General features: G+C 44.7%; 1 protein-coding gene across 2 annotated transcripts in view; it reads left to right on the forward strand.

Moving 5' to 3' along the window:
* LOC145346807 (1-phosphatidylinositol 4,5-bisphosphate phosphodiesterase gamma-1-like) overlaps positions 1 to 20097 on the forward strand; it is a 209437-nt gene that overhangs the window by 130361 nt on the left and 58979 nt on the right. Inside the window, exons 10-16 of one of the 2 annotated variants that reach the window (XM_080194556.1) lie at positions 445 to 563; positions 2971 to 3056; positions 6321 to 6441; positions 9927 to 10095; positions 12853 to 12972; positions 15619 to 15726; positions 17364 to 17554. In XM_080194556.1, coding sequence (XP_080050682.1) covers positions 445 to 563; positions 2971 to 3056; positions 6321 to 6441; positions 9927 to 10095; positions 12853 to 12972; positions 15619 to 15726; positions 17364 to 17554 — 914 coding nt within the window. The remainder of the gene's footprint in view (positions 1 to 444; positions 564 to 2970; positions 3057 to 6320; positions 6442 to 9926; positions 10096 to 12852; positions 12973 to 15618; positions 15727 to 17363; positions 17555 to 20097) is intronic. The other variant, XM_080194557.1, reaches the window with a different exon arrangement.

Below are 20097 nucleotides of genomic sequence, written 5' to 3' on the forward strand. Positions count from 1 at the left end.
AAGGCAAAGAGGCAAATATACACACCCATACTAGCTATTTAATGTTTAAGCCTTCTTTCTTATTCTTCCCTCAAATGTGGTGCCCTCTATCCTCTTACTCTTCTGTGTTAAAATCAGCTTCTGTCAGCTCCTAATCTAGCTCATTTTTCCTCAAGAGTCATATGCATATATATGAGTCCCCTAACTCCCTAAGTCCCTTTCTCCTGCAGTTTACAGGTTATTTTTAGAACCAGATTCAGCATTACTAACCCTTAATTAGGGACCTTTCCTTCTTCCTGATGTCCTCAATCAGTACAGAATCTTACACTATTGACCTTAACTCTTCCCTTAGGTTTCAATGAAAATGTAAAAGCGATTCCAAAATAAAAGAGAGAATAAAATTATCCTTCAGATTTATTTAGAGCGCTGAAGATTGAGAATTCATCTGTTTGGTTTGTCTTTTAGTTCTTGGCCTATCTGTTCTCGAAAGAGAACATGATTCTGGATTCAAGGTTTGAACGTGTGTCTTTGGAGGAAATGAACCACCCCCTTTCGTATTACTGGATCTCATCATCACACAACACGTTAAGTAAAGCTCTGTTCAGTCTTTTTGTTAAGTGTGCTCAATTGGTTTTGATATTACCCTTAACTTTCTCTCCTTCTTTCCTGAAGGCACTAACTCCCACTGGGCTAAGATACCAGATGTGACAGCCATTCTCTGACACCATGTCCAGTCAATTATTCTCCGTAGATAAAATTTTGAGTTCTGGCAGTTTATTCCATTATAATCGGGTTTCATCCAAATCTTATGCTTCTATGTGCATTCCAGTGATCAAGAGCAAGATTCCTGACTGCACTTTTTGTTCTTTGAAATTCTGAATCACAACTTTATCTACACCATCTCGTGAGATCAACTAACTCCACACAGGATAGAAAGGAAATTACAGAACACCCTGCTGAACCTCAATGTTGCATCTTGTTTTTAGCTTCAATTCAATTGAAAGACAGAAGGAAGGGGTGGGTGTAGGTAAGGAATGATCCTTGGAACCTCTGCCAGACTTGGGCGATTGCCAGAAGATTAGATTGTGGGAATCAGATGAAAGTCCATCTGATTTGCATTGTTTCCTAAAGGCTGCAGTGGGTTCAAAGTAAAGGTTGAGGAGTTACAGTGCATAGCATCAAAGACATGAGTCCATTTATTGTGTGAATATTACTTTAACACTGTTTGGTGATGTGGATTCACATCAATGGGGTGAAGAGCCACTGAACTCAATGTTAGCTTGTGGGTTCAGGAATAAGAACAAAGAAAAGTACAGAACAGGGACAGGCCCTTCGGCCCTCCAAGCCTGTGCCGATCATGATGCCCTAACTACACTGAAAAAAACCTTCTCTTGTTCAGTTCATATCCCTCTATTCCCTCTCTATACATATACCCATCCAGATGCCTCTTAAATGTTGCTAATGTGCCTGCTTCCACCACTTACTCTGATATGGAGATGCCAGTGTTGGACTGAGGTGAGCACAGTAATACTGTTATACTAATTACTGTGACCACCTACTCTGGCAGAGCGTTCCAGGCACCCACCACTCTCTGCAGGAAAAGCATCCAGTGTTAACTGTGAAGACAATCAGTGCACAGTATGTAAATTTAACAATCGTGATATTGGTCAACCTCTTCACGTTTTCCTATGATTTCCTATTTTCCTCTCCATTTTTTGGACATCTCTAACTTTCTGGTAAGCATGTGATCGATCTTGGTGGTGTGCAAAAAGCTACCAGAGAAAACGGCAGAGCAGTTTGAAGGTGGTCTTCTCTCCTACTTCACCTTTATAAGCTACGGGTGAGGCAGTGCCTCCACCCACTGACGGGTTAACCCTGATGTGGAATGTTGAATTAATGAGGCATTTTATTACATTTGTCTCAACCAGTAAGAAGGACTGGAGGAAATGTTAATTCTGCCCTTATAAGCATGGTGGTACAATGGTCAGCACTGCTGCTTCACAGCACCAGGGACTCAGGTTCAATTCTAGCCTCAGATGACTATCTGTGTGGAGTTTGCACATTTTCCCCGTGTTTATGTGGGTTTCCTCCTGGTGCTTCAGTTTTCTCCCACAGTCTAAAGATGTGCAGGTTAGGTTGATTGGCCGTGCTAAGTTTCCCCTTGGTGTCAGAAGGATTAGCAGGTGGGGTTACGGGAATAGGGCCTGGGTGAGGGAGTGTATGGGGAGAAAGAGGGAAAGTGGAACTGAGCCACTTCAGATCAGCCATGATCTTATTGAATGGCGGGGCAGGCTCGAAGGGCTAGATGGCCTACTCCTGCTCCTATTTCTTATGTTTCTTATGTTCTTAGTGTTGCTGATGCAGGCTCGATGGGCTGAATGGCCTCCTTTTGCACTGTAGGGATTCTATGATTCTAACAAGTTGGGGGAAAGGCTGTCTGCAGTTAAACGTTTGGTTGCATGGTGTGTCTTTGCTCTGCCCTTGAGAGGCGAAACACTTCATTATTATAAGTGCACTGGGGAGTCTGACCTAAATTTAACACCGACCAGCTGCATTTTCAGGCCTCACTAATCCAGGCAGCCAAATGGAGATGGGAACAAGTGGATCATGCGGTTGTGAGTCAGGAGAAGCAGGAGTCTTTTCTGCATTCAGCCATCCCACATCCACAATCTTTATGTTCTGCCCCACAATCTTTCTCAATCTGACCCCCTCCATCTCGAATGGTGGACTGGCACTGTTCACCAACCCTCAATCTTTCATGGTTGCTCACAACTACCCTCAACAGCCCCAGTTATGGCCCAGCGATCAGCCAGCCCATCAACCTGGCCAGTGACCCTGCTGGGATCTGCAGTAAGGAAATGGTAATGAGGCCCTGCTGTTAAATCTGCCCCACATTTCTGGGATTTATGAGAAATCCCTGTGAATATCAGGGGCCACTATCTGTACAAGTCACAGCGACTGAAGTTCTGAAATATTCTTCATCTCTTCCAGGTATCTGACTGGAGACCAGTTTTCGAGTGAGTCATCATTAGAAGCCTATGCCCGGTGCCTAAGGATGGGATGCCGTTGCATTGAACGTAAGCGCTGTCCTCTTTCTGAATCTCAAACTCTTTTTCCTCCCTTCAGCACGTGGATCCACTATGATGCAGTTCCTCAAAACCAGAGCTATTTATCCTGGGCAGGTAAGCTGCCAGAGTCAGCACAGGCCCAGCTCGATTCCAGTATCAGCTGACATCCACCGAGATGCAATGGCAGCCAGGAATGGAAACATTGGCTGATTGTCCATTCCTTACCCTCGCAGTGATGAGCAAATCGAAACGTTGCTCAGACTGCCTCAGCTGACTCACCGCTGTGCAGGATTTGAACCTGGCTTTTTTTGGTCGGTGTGGTTTTCTCATTAAATGAAGACAATATATAGAAGACACAATATATAGAAGAACAGAGGAAACGAAAGGAATGATATCCGAGTTATGCAACCTTACATAAGGCCATAAGAAATAGAAACAGAATTAGGCCACTCGGCCCATCGAGTCTGCTCCACTATTCAATCATGGCTGATATTTTTCTCACCCCCGTTATCCTGCCTTTTCCCCATAACCACTGATCCTCTTATTAGTCAAGAACCTAGCTATGTCATAAAGACACTCAATGACCTGGCCTCCACAGCCTTCTGCAGCAAAGAGTTCCACAGATTCACCACTCCCTGGCTGAAGAAATTCCTCCTCATCTCTGTTTTAAAGGATGTACCCCAGGTTACTGTGGGAGGTGAGGGAAGTGATTGCAGAGCCCCTGGCGATGATCTTTGCGTCGTCGATGGAGACGGGAGAGGTTCTGGAGGATTGAAGGATTGCGGATGTGGTTCCTATTTTCAAGAAAGGGAGCAGGGATAGCCCGGGAAATTACCGACCGGTGAGTCTAACCTCAGTGGTTGGTAAGTTGATGGAGAGGATTCTGAAGGACAGGATTTATGAGCATTTAGAGAAGTTTAGTATGATCAGAAATAGCATGGCTTTGTCAACAGGAGGTCGTGCCTTACGAGCCTAGTTGAGTTCTTTGAAAATGTGACTGAACACATTGACGAAGGAAGAGCGGTGGGTGTGGTTTACATGGACTTCAGCAAGGCGTTTGATAAGGTCCCCCATGCAAGACTTCTTGAGAAGGTGAGAGGGCATGGGATCCAAGGGGCATTGGCCTTGTGGATCCAGAACTGGCTTGCCTGCAGAAGGCAGAGAGTGGTCGTGGATGGGTCTTTTTCTGCATGGAGGTCGGTCACCAGTGGAGTGCCCAGGGATCTGTTCTAGGACCCTTGCTGTTTGTCATTTTCATAAATGACCTGGATGAGGAAGTGGAGGGATGGGTTAGTGAGTTCACCGATGACACGAAGATTGGTGGTGTTGTGGATAGTCTGAAGGGATGTCAGAAGTTGCAGCGTGACATAGATAGGATGCAAGACTGGGCGGAGAAGTGGCAGTTGGACTTCAACGCGGATAAATGTGTAGTGGTCCATTTTGGCAGGACCAATGGGATGCAGGAGTACAATATCAAGGGTAGGGATCTTAGCAGTGTTGAGGAGCAGAAGGACCTTGGGGCCCGGGTCCATAGGACTCTTAAATCAGCCTCGCAGGTGGAGGATGTGGTCAAGAAGGCGTATGGTGTACTGGCCTTCATTACTCGAGGGATTGAGTTTAGGAGTTGGGAGGTAATGCTGCAACTTTATAAGATCCTTGTCAGACCCCACTTGGAGTACTGTGCGCAATTCTGGTCGCCTCACTACAGGAAGGATGTGGAAGCTATTGAGAGGGTGCAGAGGAGATTTACAAGGATGTTGCCTGGATTGGGAGGTATGCCTTATGAAGATAGGTTGAGGGAGGTAGGTCTCTTCTCCCTGGAGAGACGAAAGTTGAGAGGTGACCTGATAGAGGTTTATAAAATGTTGACAGGAATAGATAGGGTGGAGGCTATTTCCCAGGGCTGAAATGGTCACTACGAGAGGACACAGGTTTAAGGTACTGGGGAGCAAGTACAGAGGAGATGTTAGGGGTAAGTTTTTCACTGAGAGGGTGGTGAATGAGTGGAATCAGCTGCCGTTGGTGGTGGTAGAGGCAAACTCGCTGCGGTCTTTTAAAAGACTTCTAGATGAGTACGTGGGATTTAATGGGATTGAGAGTTACAGATAGTTCTATGGCCTGGTAGGTAGGGATATGATCGGTGCAACTTGTGGGCCGAAGGGCCTGTTTGTGCTGTAGTGTTCTATGTTCTATGTTCTATTCCTTTAACCTGGGGTTGCACCCCCTGGTTCTAGTTTTTCCTACTGGTGGAAACATCCTCTCCACGTCCACTCTGTACAGGCCTCGCAGTATCCTCTAAGTTTCAATAAGATCCCCCCCTCATCCTTCTAAGCTCCAATGAGTACAGATCCAGAGTTCTCAACTTTTCCTCATACGACAAGCTCTTCATTCCAGGGATCATGCTTGTAAACCTCCTCTGGACCCTTTCCAAAGCCAGTACATCCTTCCTTAGATAAGGGCCCAAAACTGCTCACAATACTCCAAAATGTGGTCTGACCAGAGCCTTATACAGCCTCAGAACTACATCGGTGCTCTTGTATTCTAGCCCTCTCGACATGAATGCTAACATTGCATTTGCCTTTCTAACTTCATTTCATGCTCCAACACTTAAGAATATTATAAACTAACATATGGGAATTCCTGATGATGTTAGTGGTATAGATGCGCTAATTGTATTTTTTTTAAAATAAATGATTGGGGAGGAAACAAGGCTTAGGCCAGTGATGTACAGTAAAATTAAAAACAGTCCAGCATTTGCTCCTGATCCTGCCACCAGCAAAAGTTCCCAAACATTGGTAAGAAGAAGGACTTTGCAGAGTTGACTGGGCTGGTTGTTTTGCTGTATGAAAATTAAAGGGCAGTTAAAACTTCATTTTGTGATTCAGTCCTGTCACTGGGTGCTCATTGCTGTCTATTTAATGTCACACACTGTCCTCTTCCTATCTGTTCTAAAGACAGATTGAACTTCACGTATTTTGCAAAATGTAGGCTGGAATTCTCCAGCTGTTCACGCCGGCAGGGTCCTCCGCTCCCACCCCCATCACGGGTTTCCCTCCAGTGTGGGGTGAGGTCAAAGGGAATTTCCATTAACATTAGCTAATTTCCATCAGCAAACAACCTCCCGCCAGTGGGAAATATGCGGCTGAGAGCTGGGAAAATCTCACCCGTAATCTGGACTTCCTGCAGAAATCACAAGGAATTTCCTTAGCTGTATCAAAGGTTTATTTGAATAACTCCAGTTTGCGATTGACTGATTGATGATTTGTTTTGCAGTGGATTGCTGGGACGGCCCAGATGATCTACCAATTATTTACCACGGACACACTCTTACCTCCAAAATCAAATTCCTGGATGTGCTGTTCACAATCAAGGAGCATGCCTTTGTCACCTCAGAGTAAGTTACTCCAATAATTTGGGTCTACCTTAGTTCCATGCATACCTGTCAAAAACCATCATTTTGCTATGGTTCCTTTTCCTGCCACTACCTCAAGTTACCTCAAGAGTCTCAAAGCTTCACCTTTGACCATTTTCTTTTCCTCATCTCCATACTGCCTATCAACAACATCATTTGTAGATACAAGGTCAATCCCAACATTGTTCAAGCTTTACCTTCCTGCTATTACCCTTGATGCCATGGTCACTACTCCAATATCCGGCTGCTTAGCCATCATAAAGTACCTCAATACTGCCAAGACCGAGAGTATCCTGTTTGGTTCATACCAAAAGCCCAGGTACTGTTCTTCCTCCTGGGTGGCTCAGTCAGACAGAGCCTGATGCTGTACAGACTTGGTATCATGTTTGACCCTAAGTTTACTTTCAAGCTCTGCATTCTGTCAACCGCTAACTTGACTTAATTCCACTTCTGAAATATCACCCTAATCCTGTCTCTCCCTTACCCCCACTGCCCATTTTGATGTCTACACCCAACTGATTCTCGGGCCAGCGTTATGTGGAGCCAGGCCAGTTCCAAAGGTCTTTCAAAATTGAGGGCAGGGTCTGGATGCTGGAGGCCCTCTTCTGTTTCCGGCATATTCTATTTTTGGCTGGTGGGGGAAGAGGAAGAGCAGGAATCACAGCGGCAACAATCTAGGGCCACTTGAAATTAGTGCTGAGTTCAAACAAACCCCATTTTGGCTGTTGCAAGAGTTTAACCCATGGTGTGGTGTTTGTGATTTGATGAGGATGAGAAAACACTATTGAAGGCTGGATAAATTCTGTTTAAGTGTCATAATCTCTAAATCTCCAATCCTATAAACATAATAAACAGCCTGTAAATAACAGTTAAAAACAACTGCTAGAAGACCTTGATTGACAGTCCATCTGGGATAGTTTCAAAAACATAATTCCCATCTTTTCCTGAAGTTTCAATAGACTTAATTATTGACATTAACCAAAGTATTTTTACTAAAACTGAGCTTCTTAGAATTCTTGGCTGAGTTTCAAAAGCTCAAAACCCATTTATCTCAGCAGGAACTGCCTTTTCATTTTGATTGACAGTTTTAAAAGGCTATTAAAAGATTAACTGCCTTTACTCTGGTTACTAAACAGAAGGTCTTATAATACAGTGGCTTCTCGAGGGGATTTAAATTGTCTGAATGAGTTTTATGAGTTTTTCAGTATCAAGTGTGCATGACTGATTGCTCAGCTCTTCGATTGTGGGTGGCACAGTGGTTAACACTGCTGCCTCACAGTGCCAGGGCACCAAGGACCCACATTCAATTCTGACTGTCTGTATGGAGTTTGTATGTTCTCTCCATGTTTGTGTGGATTTCCTCCAGGTACTCTGCTTTCTTCCTACTCTTTTGGAGAGTCAATGCAGATGTAGTAGGCGGAATGGCCTCCTTCTGCACTTTAGGGATTCTATTCTATGGTTACAAGTTTATTTTTTCCATCACCACATGGCTCCTGTGGTCTGCCTGTAGATACTGGATGATGGGCTTTGGAGATGATATGAGGGGTCATGAGGATATGAAGTGGCATGGAATTGTCATGGGGTCATGGAGTTGACGTGAATGTATGAGGGGCGTGGAGGTGGGACGAGGTTTATGAGAGGTATAGTGGATGTGGGACTGCAGAAGGCTAGAGGGTAACAGCCTTTTATAAAACCAGGCTGAAGTCAGTAAGACTTGAGGCCGGCATTCTGACCAGTCTGCCCCAGTACTTGATCCCTTACATGGCCGCTTCTGAACTGCCTCAGGAGGTAGCAGGCCAGATTGAATTATTTCCGTGGATCAAAAATGGGCATGCAGTGCCTATTTCCATGGCAACGTTTCTGCCAAATCGGGATATTCAAGCTTCCCTCCTCCATGGTGAAAATCTAGCTCTAAGCCTTGTTCCCCCTAATCATTACGACATTGGCTGCCTTTCTTCCAATTTCAAGATCCTTGTCTTCACCTACACGTTGCTTCAGAGCTTTCGAGTTGCTGGTTCCAGCCTTGTGTTCCTGCTGGCACCCTCTTCTCAACTCTGCTTTCCTTTCAATCCCCTTTCCTACAGGTTTACTCCATAAAATACAATTGTCTCTCTAAATATCTCCACCAGACCAAATCACCCATGTCACCTCCTGGAAAATCAACCCCTTTGATTCACTTTTGGTCACTGCTGCATCGTCCTTTTCTCATCCTCACGCGATGCTTGGGAGACATGCTAGAACATTTTGTCTTCTTTACCAGTTATAAATATTATAAATATGACATTTAAATTATTATACTTAGCCTGGTCTTCCTTACAGCTAGGAAAACAAATGAAAGAGAAGGGATTAGGGGATTACAGTGATAAGATTTAGAGAAGAAAATATGGGAGGAGACTTAAACTGAGTATCAAGAATAGCCTGTTTCTGTGCCATATATCCTATGTCATCCGATGAAGCTGGTCAGTTTATACATATGCACGCAGATACACACAACCACACACAGTCACTCTCACTCACTCAATCACTCACTTACTCACTTACTCACACACATACACACACACACTCACACACTCTCGCCCTCACACACTCACTCTCTCTCCCTCACACACATTCTCTCTCACACATTCGCACTTTCTTTCACACTCTTTTGTATTCTCTCCCTCGCACACTCTCTCACACTCTCTTTCACATACATTCCTTCTCTCACGCTCTCTCTCACACTCACCCTCACAAACTCTCTCTCTCACACACTCTCTCTCACACACTCCCACTTTCACACACATACACACACTCTCTTTCATTCACCCTCTCTCTCACACACACTGAAGTGGGATAAGGTAGACTTTCAAGAAGCGCAACTCCTGTGAGAGCATCCCAGATGACATTGATATTACCTGACTGCACAAGCTAAATGAAAACTCAGAATAAAAAGAATGTATTTCTATAGCCACCCACACACCCTTGGGTCATCCAAGTACTGAATCAATGAATAAAAGTGACTGCCAATATACACAGGAAGGTCCTACAAAGAGCAAGTGAGACCAATAACCAGATAATCTTTATTTGGTGATGTTGGACAACATAGTTCCTCTGGAACTATGATAAATTAGCACTTTCCCAGTGCTGTGTTGGCTAAAAGACATACTGATTAGATGCATTGGCCATGCTAAATTTTCACTCAGTGTACCCAAACAGAGTGTGATGAATCGGGGATTTTCACAGTAACTTCATTGCAGTGTTAATGGAAGCGTACTTGTGACACAAATAAATAAACTTAAATTTAAGTGATTATAATCTGCTTAAGTCCTGGAATAGGTCAGAATCCACAACCTTCGATATCAGAGACAAGCTGACATATAAATTATGTGTTTTTTTTAATGATGTGTCTGCATCTTAAGTATATTTATTAAGGTATGAGAATCACAACAACACAGGGGAGTAACTGATTTCAAATGTATACCTCGCAGGTATCCGATAATCCTCTCAATTGAAGACCATTGCAGTGTTGTGCAGCAGCGAAATATGGCATCTCATTTCAAAAAGGTCTTTGGGGACATGTTGCTGACTAAACCTGTCGACATCAATGCAGATGAACTCCCATCACCCAATCAACTGAAGAAAAAAATCCTGATAAAGGTAGGTGAGTTGGTAACTTACTGTGGCAGGAATTCTGATTATTGCTTGACTCTGCCTGCCATGCTCAATTCCAGATCCATCATGTTGTTCAGCTGAGCTGCTGCAGTCGGGCCCAGTTTAAACAGCTTTGCCAGTCTCCTCCTCTGTGCCATTCTTTCTTTCCTAACATTGACGCATGTAAGCCCACAGAGCAGAATATCACCAAAAATGAAAGTAGAAGAGAAATAACTAAAGTGCTAGTGGTTAGATGGAAACTCATCAACAGCTGGCGACCAATGAAGCATTGAGCAAGTTCAACCAATACTCATTGGAGTTTAAGAGAATGAGAGTTTTGTCCACAGGGTTGATGGTAGGAGGCACCATCTTGGGGGGACTGTAAAATTCTGTAAAATATCTGAAGAGAAAAGAAACGATAGCATGCGTGAACAGAACAGGGGTGTGGGACTAAGATGATTGCCTATAAGAACCGATTACTACTGTGTGATTCTATGACCTTCCCAAGAATAACCTTCATAGTTATAGAGTCATAGAGGTTTACACCATGGAAACAGCCCTTTGGCCCAATTTGTCCATAACACCCTTTTTCTTTAACCACTAAGCCAGTCCCAATTGTCTGCATCTGGTCCATATCCCTCTATATCAATCTTATCCATGGAATTATACATGCTTTTTAAAAGACAAAATTGTACCTGCCTCTATTACTGCCTCTGGCAGTTTGTTCCAAGCACTCACCACCCTCTGTGAGAAAAAATTGCCCTCTGGACCTTTTTGTATCTTCCCTAGACATTTAGACTCCCCTACTTTTGGGAAAAGGTGTTGACTAACTAACTGATCTGTGCCCCTCATTATTTTATAGACTTCTAAAAGATCACCACTAAGCCTCCTACACTCCAGGGAAAAAAGTCCCAGTCCATCCAGCCTCTTCTTATAACTCAAACCATCAAGTCCCGGGAGCATCCTAGTAAACCTTGCTATCATAATTTTAATAAAATCTCATTTGATTTGTGTCTGTAGTGCCAGCAAGGTTCTCCTCTATGTGATTGGGCAATTTTTAAAATCATACTTTGTTCTCTCAATAAGAAAAAACGGTTCAGGCCAGTATTCTCAATATTTTCCCGCTTTACTGAAGTTCCATTTTAAGGTATACAAGATCAGTCCAGACCAGTATCCGTATTTCTCTGTTTTACTAGTTTTCCCTTCTGGGCTTCTCTTAAGAATGGCAAGTACACTGCGTGGTTGCTGCAATTGGAGCCTTTTAGTTCTGAATTGGAATTACTGCAGTTACACCTCTTCTTGTGCCAAATACAATCAACAGAAGAAGCTAATGGGACATTGAGGGAGAGCATTAGTATCTGGTTCATTCCGGTATGCTGCTAGAACAGGCCACTGCATCCATTTAGGCCTCAGCTGCATGCGGACAAACCTAATGGTACCGATGGCGTCAATAAAGTTAAAGTTTATTTATTAGTGTCATAAGTAGTCTTATATTAACACTGCAATGAACTTACTGTGAAAATCCCCTAGTCCCCAAACTCTGGCACCTGTTTGGGTACACTGAGGGAGAATTTAGCATGGCCAATTCACCTAATCTGTACGTCTTCAGACTGAGGGAGGAAACCAGAGCACCCGGAGGAAACCCACACAGACACGGGGAGAATGTGCAAACCCCACACAGACAGTAACCGAAGCCGGGAATCGAACCTGGGTCCCTGGAACTGTGAGACAGCAGTACTAACCACTGTGCCACCATGCCGCCCCGATATGTACATGCCCAATGCAACCCCAGTTCTTTGATTGCTGAAAGAGGCATCACTCTTCAGTCTGAGCTTAGCCGTCCATGTTAGCAGTTTGAGAGCTCATGGAGGAAATGCATGGACTGCCTCAGGGGCCACCATCATGTGAGCCTCCCCCGCAGATGCCACTGAAACTATGATTTACATCAGGTGGGCTGAGATGCTGAAAACCCATCCCCCATGGTGTGGTAGAGTCCAATCACTTAAAAATTAAGCTATTAATTGTAGGAGATGTCATCACAACAAAGCCTGGTCTTTCCCTTCCTTGACATCTGAACTTTTCAACAGGACCCCTGGCCAATTTCCTGCCTTAGAATGTAATGGGCATAGCACCCTGGTACTACTGGTCGGACACCTAGGACCTTCCAGTCCAAAAGATGAGATAAACATCAGTCATTCAGGGAGGCACCTCCTTCGTTTATTCATTAGAATTTATTTTGTGATAAAAATGACCATCTATTTTCTCTGGAGTATAGGAGGCTGAGGGCTGATCTTATAGAGGTTTACAAAATAATGAGGAGCATTGATAAGGTAGATAGTCAACATATTTTCCCAATGGTAGGGGAGTCTAAAACTAGAGAGTATGGGTTAAAGATGACAAGGGAGAGATACAAAAGGGTCCAGAGAGGCACTTGTTTCACACAAAGAGTGGTGAGTTCCTGGGATGAGCTGCCAGAGGTAGTAGTTGAGCTGGGTACAATTTTGTCTTTCAAAAAGCATTTAGACAGTTACATGGGTAAGATTGGTGTTGAGGGAAATGGGCCAAACGTGAGAAATTGGGACTAGCTTTGTCACAGAAACTGGGCCTCATGGACAAGTTGGGCCAAAGGGCCTGTTTCCATGCTGTAAACTTCTATGACTCATTGGATTCACTGTGTTACTGTGCTTGCTTCAGCCTGTCAATCTGGAATGCTGTCTCACAGGTTAACACTCATCTAATGTTTATTTTCTTGTTGGTTTGAAGCACAAGAAACTAGTGGAAGGGAACCTGTATGAAGAGGTCTCCTCAGCCAGCTACTCAGAAAATGACATCAGCAATTCCATTAAAAATGGCATCCTGTATTTGGAGGACCCCATTGACCATGTAAGTGCTTTTCCGCCCTTGTCACGAATACACTGGCTGGTCTAAGACTGAGGAAGGCAAGAGGTTCATCAATTTTGAAATGATGGTAATGAATTAGAGTGTGATGAGTTTTTTTCTGTATATTTATATATATATATACTTATATGGTGGTGCAGTGGTTAGCACTGCTGCCTCACAGCACCGGGGACTTGGGTTTAATTCTGCCCATCATTGACTGTGTGGAGTTTACTCATTCTCCCTCTGCTGCATGGGTTTCCTTTGGGTACTCTGGTTTCCTCCCACACTCCAAAGACATGCAGACTAGGTAAATTGGCCATCCTAAATTGAACTTTGGTGTCCAAAGATGTGTGGGTTAGGGGGATTAGCCATGCAAAATGCGTCAGGTTACAGGGTGGGTTGCTGTGTGTACAGATTGTCGATTGTACAGAAGCAGCTCCCAGAATGCATGGGAAATCATGAGAAGCTTGCACAGTAATTTCTGTTGGGCACTTCCACTCTACCAAGCCCCTATACACACTCATCGTAAAGGAAGTCCAGACCTAAGAGTCATTTGAAATATAGTTGCTGTCATTTCCTCGTTTTTAAAGGATTTCACGTAAATACTAGAAATGTAGCAGTGGTTTGCTACTCTGAGGTGTTGATGCACTTTTAGCCAGTATAGCCTCTAAGTCCAAGATCTGGGAAGGAGAGGATCTAAGAACATAAGAACATAAGAAATAGGAGCAGGAGTAGGCCATCTAGCCCTTCGAGCCTGCCCCGCCATTCAATAAGATCATGGCTGATCTGTCGTGGCTCAGTTCCACTTTCCCGCCCTCTCCCCATAACCCTTAATCCCCTCTCTTATCAAGAACCCATCAACCCGCTTCTTAAAAATATTTAGCGAGGCAGCCTCCACCACTTCAACGGGCAGAGAATTCCAGAGATTCACCACCCTTTGAGTGAAGAAGTTCCTCCTCAACTCCGTTCTAAACCGCCTCCCCTTTATCTTGAGGCTGTGCCCCCTAGTCCTACTGTCTTTTTTGAGCGGGAAGAGTCTCTCCACCTCTATCCTATCCATCCCATTCATCATCTTATACGTCTCAATGAGATCTCCCCTCATTCTTCTAAACTCTAACGAGTACAAGCCTAGTTTATTCAGCCTCTCCTCATAGCTCAATCCCCTCAACTCCGGTATCAGCCTAGTAAACCTCCTCTGCACTCCCTCCAGGGCCAAAATATCCTTGCGCAGGTGCGGCGCCCAAAACTGCACACAGTACTCCAGCTGCGGCCTCACCAATGCCCTATACAGCTGCAGCAAGACCTCCCTACTTTTATATTCAATCCCCCTCGCTATGAAGGCCAGCATCCCATTCGCCTTCCTGACCACCTGCTGCACCTGCAAGCTGGGTTTTTGCGACTCATGCACAAGGACCCCGAGGTCCCTCTGCACCGTCGCCTGCTGCAGTTTTTCGCCACGTAAGTAATAGTCCTTCCTACCATTCTTCCTACCAAAGTGGACCACCTCACACTTGCCAACATTAAATTCCATTTGCCATTTCCTGGCCCATTCGCCCAGCCTATCTAGATCCTTCTGCAGACTCCCCACACCCTCCGCACAATTTGCCTTTCCCCCAATCTTGGTGTCATCAGCAAATTTCGACACCCTGCACTCGGTTCCCTCCTCCAGATCATCTATATAAATGGTAAATAGCTGAGGCCCCAGCACCGACCCCTGGGGCACCCCACTAGTCACCAACCGCCAATCCGAATAGCACCCATTGACCCCCACTCTCTGCCTCCTATTTGACAACCAATCCTCTATCCACGCTAACACCCTACCCCGAACTCCATGTCCCCTGACCTTCTGCAATAACCTCTTGTGAGGTACCTTGTCAAACGCCTTCTGAAAATCCAGAAAGACCACATCCACCGGCTCTCCTCTATCCACTGCCCTAGACACACCCTCATAGAACTCCAGTAAATTTGTCAGACACGACTTCCCTTTAATGAAACCGTGTTGCGTCTGCCCTATCAAGCAATTCCCTTCAAGATGCCTCGCAATTTCCTCCTTAATGACGGATTCTAACATTTTACCTACCACAGACGTTAAACTAACCGGCCTATAATTCCCCGCCTTTTGCCTGGCACCCTTCTTAAACAACAGCGTAACATTAGCTGTTTTCCAATCTTCCGGCACTTCCCCGGAATCCAGCGACGTCTGGAAAATAACCACCAAGGCATCCACTATAACCTCCGCCATTTCTTTCAGAACCCTCGGATGCATTCCATCCGGTCCTGGGGACTTGTCCACAATCAGCCCCTCCAGTCTGTCGAGCACCACCTCTCTAGTAACAGTAATGTCATTAAGACCCTCCAGTCCTACCACCTTTCCATCGCTAACACCCGGCAAATTATTCACGTCCTCCTCCGTGAAGACAGAAACAAAAAAGTTATTCAAGACCTTAGCCATTTCCCCATCCCCTACCACTAGGTCCCCTTTCTCATCCTCTAAAGGACCAACGTTCACCCTAGCCAGCCTCTTCCTTTTTATATATTTATAAAAACTCTTGCTATCCTTTTTTATATTAAGTGCTAGCCCAGCTTCATAGCTTCTCCTACCCTCCTTTATCTGAGTGATTTGTTTTAACAATGATTTATTCTTTGCAGAACTGGAGCCCACATTACTTTGTCCTGACTAGTAATAAGATTTATTACTCTGAGGAAACATCCAGGTACCAGAACAATGAGGATGAAGAGGAAGAGGAACAGAAAGAGGTACCACACCATTATTTTTAATCCCTCTTTCTTGAAGGTACTAACTCACTCTGGGGTACAGCTATATTTCACCTTAGTTGCTATCCTTGAAGCGGATGGTGAATACTAGACAGATCATCACAGTAAAACCTGATCTCTATCTTCACTAGAGATCTGAGCACCCATAAGTTCTCTGAAGGAGCCACTCTATGGCGATCTGTATCGCTGGCCTCTCCCTCTCCCACCAAAGTGGCAAAGCCCAACTGTTGTCCCCTTAGTCTGAAATCAGTTATTGTAGCACAGGCTGGAATTGGAATCAGGGATCCTCCAGTTTGGATTGGTGAAATTACTCACTCAACCACCAAGGGAACTTAAATCTTAACTTATTGTTTTCTTCCATCATCTGAGACTAATGCATATTTGCTAGAAAATTAGCAGGCACTATTCCAGTTCAAGGGGGTCCCGATGATGCCAATAGCCTGGAGAGCAAGACCTCACTGGGTTCTTTGTAATTTGAACTCCAAGTTTGGACTTCAGCCCCTAATGTTTAAACTGTAGTGCCATGCTACATTATGGAGTGGGATAGTGTAATAGTTAGAGTGCTGGGCTTGTTAATGAATTTATTTAGTAATTTCTGGCTAATGCCACAGTTTTATACAGTGTTTTGTTCTACTATTTTGAAAAGTTATGAAAAGCATGTGATATAATCAGTACTATAACTAATACCATACAGAGCCTGGGTTTTAGTTTTACACTGGCTAACTTTGTAACTGGACGGGTATGTGGGGCATGATCTCACAACCTCACCCAGCCCATTGTTTGACGAAGTAAAGTGGTACAATTGCCTGAGAGGCAGAAAATCGCTTGGCGCTTGTTTTATCGCCACAAACAATCTTATCAGCCCTGTTTGGTTGGCAAAATCGTTTTGATATTAATGACATGATTAATTAACCCTCCCACCGCCTCCACCACACCCCACCCCCTTCTGGCGAGAATCACATCTGGGCTCTATTTTTGCACCCAGTGCCCTAAGATTACGACTTGCAGCTCGTTGGAAAAAGCCAGTGCCATTCTCTCCCATTTTCTTGCTCTTTCGGCACTTCAAATTTTTTTTGTAAGATCGAGCCTGTATCTTTGACAGCTACATATTTGGGGTGACATTCCAGAAATGTAAGGGGACCATTCTGGCTTCTATACTGTGCGATGGTGCCCTTTATATCATAAGCAGTTTTAAAAGCATTGGTCTCAGGTTTTGTTTCCTTTCTGTGAATATGTTAAATTGTCCCTTAGCATCAGGGGGACTAGCTAGAGCAAATGCATGGGGTTGTGGGGATAGGGTCTGGGTGGGATTGTGGTTGGTGCAGACTTGATGGGCCGAATGGCCTACCTCTGCACTGTAGGGATTCTATGATTCTACGAGGTGTTGGCCCATAGTGATCTGACAGTGCACCTGATTCCCCACACAATCTGCAATCCATCAGTCCGTAGTGCAGCATTCCACGGAACCATCTACAAGCAGATAAGAAATTGGCGAGATTTTGTGGCCCTTCCACAAGTAGTTAGTGAGTGTCACTGCCCTCAGTCCCACTTCGAGTTTCCTATGATCAGGCCTGGTATCAGTCAGATGGTTACACTTGGCCCTGCTTTGCGGTTCTCAGCAGGAGTTCAACAACAATGATCTGCACTTCAGCGAGAAGTGGTTCCACGGGAAATTGGGCGGCGGCCGAGACGGTCGTCAGATCGCCGAGAAGCTCCTCCACGAATACTGCACCGAGACCGGCGGAAAGGACGGCACCTTCCTTGTGCGGGAGAGCGAGACGTTTGTGGGCGATTACACCCTGTCCTTCTGGTAAGTAATACTTAGATGTGAAGTCAAACAAAACTTAGTTGATAAGATTTGGATAGTCCAATTCTGTAAACAGACCACTCTAAGGATTTGCCATATCGTGAGTTAATGCCACTTTTACACCAATGTACACAGATTCTGCCTAGAAGGGTGTTTATCTGAGGGTTCAAGGTCAGTTCATTGGCATATTTATTATCTTTGTGATTGGTGTAAACCCAGGAAAAAGTATGTCCTTCGGTGCATGCTACCCCTAGTCCTTGCGTAACCTCATCCAATGGGTAAGGAAGGTAGGGGAATTTGGTGGTCTGATAGACCCAGTCAGAAGAAGCAAGTCCAGACCTACATAGGCACAATAGCAGTCAAATAATCTCTGCAAAAAAGGGTGGGTGTTTCTGGCTTCGCCTACTGCCATGATAGTCTGCTTCTGCTGAATCTCCCACAGTGAATCCGACCACAACGGGGCCAGAAAATCCTGGCTAACGTTTCAGAGCAGCAGAATTGCCAGTGATACTCTCCGCATTGTCAAGGCTCAAAATCTTCTGTCTACCTGGGCCGATGCTGACACTTAGAATACTCAGTCCCAAGGTACCCTGAATTCAAAGCGAGTATAAAACTGGAAAACTTGAGGCTACAGCATCACAATCCCTCTTTGTACAATGCTGCACAGGCATTACCCAGCAATGTGGACAATTGCCCAGGTATGTCTTGTCAACAAAAAGCAGGACAATCCAACTCAGAAAATTGCCACCTCATCAGTCTACTTTTTTTTGATGTGGGCATTGTTGGCTTGGCCAGAATTTATTTCCCATCCCTGATCAACCTTGAAAAGGTGGTGTTGTGCTGTCTTCTTGAACTGCTGCAGTCCTTCTTGTGTAGGTACATCCTCTGTGCTGTTAGGGAGGACGTTCCAAGATTATGACCCAGCAACAGGGAAGGAACGGCGATAAATTTCCAAGTCAGGACCGTGTGTGGTCTTTGATGGGAACCTCCGGGTGGTGGTGCTCCCATATATCTGCTACCCTAAATGGTCATGATGTGGAGATGCCGGTGTTAGACTGGGGTAAACACAGTAAGAAGTCTCACAACACCAAGTTAAAGTCCAAAAGGTTTATTTGATAGCGAAAGCCACTAGCTTTCAGGCTCTGACCCTTTGTCAGGTGAGTGGAGAGTTTGAAGTCTCCTTTGTGATCAGAATTCTCCACCCACCTGACAAAGGGTCAGAGGCTCGAAAGCTAGTGGCTTTTGCTACCAAATAAACCTGTTGGACTTCAACCTGGTGTTGTGAGACTTCTTACTGTGTTTACCCTAAATGGTAGCAGTCCCGGATTTGGAAGGTGCTGCCTAAGGATCCTTGGTGACTTCCTGCAGTGCTACTTGTAGATGGTACACACTGCTGCCACTGTGATGGAGAGAGTGAATGTTTGTGGATCGAAGCCAGTCAAGTGAGTTGTTTTGTCTTTGATGCAATCATCCATCATACCATCACACTCCTGATCTGTGCTTTGTAAATGATGGACAGGCTTTGGGAAATCAGGAAATGAATTACCTGCCACAGGATTCTTAGCCTTTGATCTGCTTTTGTTGCCATGGTATTTATGTGGCTAGTCCACATACGTTTCTGGTCAATGATGATCCCAGGATGTTGATAGTGGGGGATTGAGCAATGGTAATGCCATTGAATATCAAGGCAGACCGTCAAATAAGTGATCAGAAATGTCATTGACAGTGCTATCATACAACACTTATACAGCAAAAACTTGCTCACTAACGCTTAGTTTAGGTTCCAGCAGGGACACCAGGCTCCTACAACCTTGGTCCAAACATAGTCAAAAGAACTGAGATTTGAATGACTGCCTTTGAAATCAAGGGAACATTTGACCGAGTATGGCATCAAGGAGCAAAACTGAAGTCAATAAAAATCAGGGGGAAAGCTGTCCGCTGGTTGCTGTTGTAGTTAGCACAAAGGAAAATTGTTGTGGTTGTTGGAGTTCAGCCATGACAACCCAAGGACATTACTGCAGGAGTTCCTCAAGGTTGCATCTTAGTCTCAGCTATCTGCACTGCTTAATCAATGAGCTTTCCGTTTAGTGATGACTGCACAATATTCAGCATCATTCACAACCAGTCCATGTCTATATGCACCAAGACCTGGATAATATTCAGATTTGGGCTGATAAATGGAAAGCAACATTCATGCTACATGACTATCCCCAATAGGGGAATCTAACAATCTCCCCTTGACATTTAATAACATTGCCATCGCTGAATCCTCAACGATCAACACCCTGGGTGGTTCCTACATGTCAGAAACTAAACTGTGGCAGCCATATAAATGCTGTGGCTACAAGCCCAGGTCAGATGCAGGGTTCTGCAATGAGTAACTCACCTCTCAAATCCCCAAAGCCTGCCCACCATCTACAAGGACCAGGTTAGGAGTGTGATGCTATGCCCTCCCCTTGTCTGGATGAGTGAGGCTCCAACAGCATTCGAGAAATTCAACACCCTTCGGAGCAAAGCAGCCTGCTTGATTGACATGCTATTAGCCA

Source organism: Carcharhinus amblyrhynchos, chromosome 8, assembly GCF_965287045.1.
Source record: "Carcharhinus amblyrhynchos chromosome 8, sCarAmb.v2.hapA, whole genome shotgun sequence".
Classification (NCBI taxonomy): domain Eukaryota; kingdom Metazoa; phylum Chordata; class Chondrichthyes; order Carcharhiniformes; family Carcharhinidae; genus Carcharhinus; species Carcharhinus amblyrhynchos.